This window comes from Rutidosis leptorrhynchoides, chromosome 5 (genome assembly GCF_046630445.1).
Source record: "Rutidosis leptorrhynchoides isolate AG116_Rl617_1_P2 chromosome 5, CSIRO_AGI_Rlap_v1, whole genome shotgun sequence".
Taxonomy (NCBI): domain Eukaryota; kingdom Viridiplantae; phylum Streptophyta; class Magnoliopsida; order Asterales; family Asteraceae; genus Rutidosis; species Rutidosis leptorrhynchoides.
The window spans coordinates 241,271,027-241,278,195 of record NC_092337.1 but is presented as its reverse complement, the minus strand read 5'-3'; the positions used below and the strand labels follow the sequence as shown (position 1 = coordinate 241,278,195).

Below are 7,169 nucleotides of genomic sequence, written 5' to 3'. Positions count from 1 at the left end.
CGTTGCGAATTTAATATGAATTTTGGAGATTCTATAAAGCTAAATTTCAAGCTTGTGATGAGGTTGATGACCTTCCTGTGCTAGCCATGTAAAGAATGTTAGGAGAGGATGACAGAACTTTTTTAGAGTCGATGGTGTCTAATGAAGAAGTTAAAGAGGCGGTTTGGTCGTGTCGTAGTAATAAGGCTTCGGGTCCGGACGGATATACGTTTCATTTTCTTAAAGATAAATGGGATATTCTGAAACATGATGTATTGATTTCCACTTGAAACATTTTTGATTCATGTTCTTTTCCTAATGGCTCGGGTTCTGCGTTCATCACTTTGATTCCTAAGATAATCCTATTGAAATTAAAGACTATAGACCCATTTCATTGATTGGTATGCAATATAAAATAGTAGCAATGATTCTTCCTAATCGGTTATCAAAGGTGGTTGATAAAATCATAAGCCCAGAACAGTCCGCTTTAATTGCCGGTAGATAGATATTGGACGGTCCGATGATGTTGAGCGAGATTATGGCTTGGTATAAAAAGCGGAGGAAGAAACTCATGATTTTTAAAGTTGATATTGAGAAGGCTTATGATTTCGTAAGTTGGAAATTCCTTGACCACATGTTGGATTTGTTGGAGAGTGGATCATAATGTGTCTTAGATCATCTAGATCTTCAGTTCTTGTTAACGGTAGTCCAACGAAGGAATTTCCGATTAAGATGGGGTTGAGACAAGGAGATTCATTGAGTCCTCTCCTGTTTATAATTGTTATGGAAGGTCTTCATATTCTTTTAAAGAATGCGGTGGAGTCTAATCTTATTCGTGGTACGGTTGTTGGTAACGAGGAGGTCAATATTTCCCACATCTTTTATGCGGATGATGTAATTGTCACTACCGATTGGAATGTGTCGGAGTTGGAAAACATTCTTCGTGTGTTCCACATTTTCTACGCAGCTTCAGGTCTTAAGCTTAACATGTCAAAATCAAATATTGTAATAACCCGCCTTTTTTCGTTAATTTATTTTAACTCCTGTCTTTTTTTTTTAAATAATATCTTTCGTTATCTAAATTCATACCTTCTGTTAATTAGCATTTTAATATTCCCGCTATTTAATTATAACATCTTCCGTTTACTCTTGCATATTTAAAATAATTCATTTGGTTAATTCACGCACCTGCTTTTAAACTCGGGGGACTAACTTTGCCAATTGGATCAAAGATGTAACTATTGGTTGACTAGTCAATCACCTCCCCACCACTCATTCATTTTTCACCTCCCATTCCATTTTGATACTTCCATTTTTGCTCTCAAACCCCAACAACAAAGAATCATCATCTAAATTCAATCTATGAAGTTTAAAACAAAACAAATTGCATATTTGGAATCCTCTCTTCATCCTCTACATTTTGATACTAACTTCACTACTTGGGGTAAGGTTTCTAAAAACTCTAGATTTTCTCTAAATTCAATTTATGGACTTGAAATGGTGTTAGTTAGTGTCTATGGCTCACTAGGTTGTTGTGTATATAAATGGTTTGCTCGATTTGTTTGTTTTGAATAACTAGCATGAACACTTGAAATGGATTTGTCAAATCTTGGATTTTGGATGGTGAAATGTGTTTAGATGTTAATGTTTGTGTATTCAGAGAGTTAGTTACTTCATATGCTTCGATTTGGTATGTTGGATGACATGAAAATCTCACATTAACATGATTATTAATTTTGTGATTCTTGGTTAGGGTTTGATAGGTTTTGATATGAACATTTGACGTCTTAAACGATAACGAGCATTGTTGGTAAGTGTTTAGTTGTATTGTATGCGTAATTATCTACGAAACGGTGTATTATATGTGTGGGTTAAGTTCCCGAATCACCATTTGCAATTATGAGCTTGAAACATTAAATAATGATCATTCGACGAGAATTTCGTTGTTGTTAATGATGGATTTGATTGATGATATGTGTTTAGTTGTATTCCTCGTTAAAATATCTTTCCAACGATATAAGATACGTGTTTGAGTGTTTATTGTTCATTATTTGTGTTGGAAAAGAGTTTGGCTAGTGCACTTAAATTGTTTCAGCATAACAGCTCCTGGAAAACCCACCCTCGCGATTGCGGAGTCCCCCATACACAACACATCGCGATTGCAGAGCAGAGTCTGATCAGACTGAAAGTGGACTGTCCCAATTCCTTTTGTGATTTCACAGTTTCACCCCCGCTTACTCGCAACTTCGATTAACATGAAACTTGGCTAACATGTTTATATATGACTACTAATTGAATAAAAATTGTTGGATACCTGACCTGACCCCGTTGACCTTGACTTTGACTTTGACCAAGTTTGACTTTTAGTCAAACTTAACCAAATACTTATGCGATCGTTCTAATTTGCTTTTATACTTGATTCTTGCATGAAACTTGACAACGTGACTCACATGCTATATAATTGAGTCGTAACGAGCCATAGGACTAATTGAACACATTTCAACCGACTTTGTATCTTACTCGGTATTGATATAACTTACTTGTTTAGGTCAAGACTAAACAACTTTCATTGCACAATGTTTAAAATGAAGTACTTTGGTGTGCAACTACGATGAGATCATAGTCCCATCTTTTCAACAACTTTTACTCTTTTAAATCATGGGATGAGAAACATATACGGTTATACTTTTATACTTTGAACACAAGTACGAAAACAAACATTCCACGTACGAGTTAGAACAAAAATCCTCAAGTTCAATTATCATTAGTTACACTTACAGGGTGTAAGTGTAAGCGAGAAATTATGTTGTGTGGATCCATACGGGCTTGACGAGCCCTCATTCGAACAGTTCGCTACCGTTATCGGATGAAATATATTTTTGGGTATAGTGTAGGTTCTAACACTATGATTCAGAGGTACCATTCAGTTAAGTCTTGATAATTGGGTGCTCGACAAACAAACAACATCTTTGAAAAGCAAACGATTTGGATTATCAACTTTGTTAATGCTAAAAACAAACATATATTTCATAGCATTATCCCTCAAGAAAGACAAGCTTTTAGTTGCAATTGTTCTATTTACAAGTGATATTCGTTTAAATACTAAAAGGTGAAGACAAAAGACAGATTCGACGATTTGAAGACGCAAACGACCAAAACGCTAAAAAGTACAAAGTACAATCCAAGAGGTTCAATTTATTGAAGAGAAACGTCTCAAAATTACAAGAGTACAAGCCGCAAAACGTAAAGTACAAGATATTAAATCGTACGAAAGGACGTTCGAAAATCCGGAACCGGGACATGAACCAACTATCAACGCGCGACGCAACGTGCCTAAAATTATAAGTGAACGATGCACAAGAATATAATATATATATATATATATATATATATATATATATATATATATATATATATATATATATATATATATATATATATATATATATATATACACACACACATATATATAATTATATAAAATTATATATATTATATTATATAATATTTAAATACGAGCAGCCCACGTTTTGGAATCATATGTGACCAGGCCTTAAATCCATGCGATCGCATGGAGCACTGTACATGGCCAAGTCCTATAAATTGCAACGTTTGGTCGACGAATTTTTACAGAAAATAATTTAATCTACTCTATATCTCTCAAATATATATATTTATAATTTTAATTTTAATTTAAGATTAATAATAATAAGGTTATGGTAACGAATGTTGTAAGTTTGTAAGTCAAAATTCTGTCCGTGTAACACTACGCGATTAATACTCATTGTAAGTTATCTTCAACCTTTTTAAATTAATGTCTCGTAGATAAGTTATTATTATGCTTATTTAAATCGAAGTAATCGTGATGTTGGGCTAAATAATAAAGACGGGGTTATTAGGCTTTGTACCATAATTGGGGTTTGGACAAAAGAACGACATTTGTGGAAATTAGACTATGGGCTATTAATGGGCTTTATATTAACTAAACGATACCTCGTTAATTTAATATAAAGGTTACAATTTGACGTATCTATATATAACCACATACGCTTAATCAGGTATGGTGAGCGGGATATTTATAAATACAAATTATTGTTCATTTTACCGGACACGGAAATGGATTAATAGTTAATGGACTCATTAAAACAGGGGTGGATTACATTCATGGGTAATTGGTGTAATTGTTAACAAAGTAGTAAAACCTTGGATTACACGCAGTCGATAACTTGGTGTATTCATTAAACAAAGTATTAAGACCTTGTTACAGTTCGAATCCCCAATTAGTTGGAATATTTGATTTCGGGTATAAGGATAATTTGACGAAGATCCTCGCACTTTATAATTATGACCGATGGACTATTATGGACAAAACCGTATGGACATATCGAATAATCCAGGACAAAGGACAATTAACCCATGGTAATAAATTAAAATCAATACGTCATATATCATGATTACGGAAGTTTAAATAAGCATAATTACTTTATTTTATATCTTATCGCACTTTTAATTATTGTAGTTTTTAATTATCGTAATTTCAATTATCTTACTTTTAATTATCGCATTTTTATTTACTGTCATTTTATTTATCGCACTTTAAATTATCGCATTTTTATTATCGTCATTTACTTTACGCTTTAAATTAAGTCATTTGTATATTTAATATTTTACATTAGGTTTTAATTGCGACTTAAGACATAAAATCGACAAACCGGTCATTAAACGGTAAAACCTCCTTTTTATAATAATAATAATACTTCTTATATATATATATATATATATATATATATATATATATATATATATATATATATATATATATATATATATATATATATAGTTTAAAATATAGCGTTAAACTTGGTTAGTTCCCTGTGGACGAACCGAACTTACTAAGAACTATACCACTGTACGATTAGGTACACTGCCTATAGTGTTGTAGCAAAGTTTAGGTATATCCACTCTATAAATAAATAAATAACTTGTGTAAAATTGTATCGTATTTAATAGTATTTCGCAATAAAAATATAACTATTTCGTATACACCTCGCATAACATCAAGTATTTTTGGCGCTGCTGCCGGGGAACATCTTAACCGCCGAAGCGAAACGCCGAAGCGAAACGCTATTAAAAAAATTATTTATTTTTGTAAAAATACGTTTTAAATTTTAAAAAACACAAAAATAAATATATATATATATATATATATATATATATATATATATATATATATATATATATATATATATATATATATATATATATATAAGAGTTTGTTTAAAATATATAAAATTATAAAGTATTCCTATTTCTATTTTAGTTTTTAAAATATAAGTTTTTATTTATATAAATATTTTATATAAGTTAAAAACAGAAAGAAAAAAAATTAAGTAATCGAGCCACAATACTGTAGCAGCCCAACAATTGGCCTGGTACCCGAAGCAATGCGACCGCATGGACTCATAACAGGATACTCATGCGATCGCATGACTTGATTTGACAGGACCTGTACCTTTGAATGTCGATTAGGAGTAAGTTTTAATAATAATTATAACTAATTAAATATAGATTAGGGTTTTATATTTAATAAGAATTTTTTTTAGTTTTATTTAATTTGTAATTTTAGTTTTAATTAGTTTTATTAAATATAAAATTGATACTTTTATAAAATAAATAATATAAAAATAATATTTTTATAAAAATTGTATTTATATAACTTTGAATTTTATTTTTAACTTTTGTATCTTTTTATTAGTTTAATTTGTAATTTGTATATTTATCGTTCGTACTAAGTTTTAAATTTAGTATTTGCCGTAGTTACTTTATTTCTAGATTTTTAGACTTTACCGTAAAATTCCTTAAGTGTTTTTTATTTAGATTAAGATTTAGGCGCTTTAGAATTCTACGACGTCGCTTATCGCTTTAGTATTTAATAGATTTTAGTGCCTAATTAAGTTATTGCCGTTTTAGATATAGAATTCCTTTAAGTTTTAATTCCTTTAGACGCAACTTTTAATTCTTAGTTTTTAGGCTTTTAAGTTTCGACGCTGCAATTTTCTTACTTTTCGACGCTTATTTTTTTCGACCATTTATTTTTCGACGTTTTTCGACGCACTCTTTTTCTTTCTTATTTCTCGACACTCTAGTTTTTAGGACATAGAATATTCTTTATCTTCTTTAAACTTCGACGAAAAATTATTTTAAGTGGTTAAATTGATAGACATCCAAAATTTTCTGATTCGTAGTAGTAGTTGGATTTGTTAGTGGCGAGTTGTGGGCTTCCGATTTAAAGGGTCCTGGCTACCTGCTGCATCTATTGGCTATTCGAAACGTGGGCAAAATCAGAAAAGTCTATTAATTTGATAACTTTAATAATTTTTATCTTTTATAACTAATAGGATATTCAGTGAATGCACCGAGCAAAACGTTCATCACCTTTCATACGTTCACCACCTGTAACTCGATCAAGACATCTAGCCAACATTGTCGCCGTTGATTTTTCTTTAGAATCGCCATCTAGTCGACCAAGTACTCCAATTCAAATTTCCGATAATCCATTTTTTGAACCCGACCTCACAATTGAGAATCCGGAGGATATTCAGGGACAATTCAGAGATCCTGAACCATTAATCATTCCTCCTGAACCACAAATCACTCATCCAGAGATTGTCGAGGAAGAAACCATTAAGTCAGAAACCTCTAGTGATTCAGATTCAACAAATTCAATCATGGAAAATCTGGAACCTCTAAGTATAGAAGACCGAATGAAAGCTAAATGCACTGGACAAGGACACGCAATTACTCAATCAGATATTAATGCGCCAGATTATGAAATCAAAGGACAAATCTTACACATGGTAACTAATCAATGCCAATTTAGTGGTGCGCCGAAGGAAGATCCAAATGAACATCTTCGAACCTTTAATAGGATCTGTACTCTATTCAAAATAAGAGAAGTGGAGGATGAACAGATCTATCTCATGTTATTTTCCTGGACTTTAAAGGGAGAAGCCAAAGATTAGTTAGAATCGTTACCTGAAGAGGCAATTGATACATGGGATGTTTTAGTTGAAAAATTTCTTAAACAATTCTTTCCGGCATCTAAAGCTGAAAGGACCCGTCCTAATCCACCTGGACGAAGTCATCAACATTTGGTCCCATTGCGATGATCGGCTCCAAGTAATGTCCTT

The 7,169-nt window shown here is 31.8% G+C and overlaps 1 protein-coding gene across 1 annotated transcript; it reads left to right on the top strand.

Annotated features, from left to right (window-relative positions):
* Positions 1–642: 642 nt before the first annotated feature.
* LOC139849315 (uncharacterized mitochondrial protein AtMg01250-like) lies at positions 643–1,106 on the top strand. The gene is made up of 2 exons (XM_071838975.1): positions 643–984; positions 1,083–1,106. Exons 1-2 carry the CDS (start codon positions 643–645, stop codon positions 1,104–1,106), a joined length of 366 nt encoding a protein of 121 aa, XP_071695076.1.
* Positions 1,107–7,169: the final 6,063 nt, after the last annotated feature.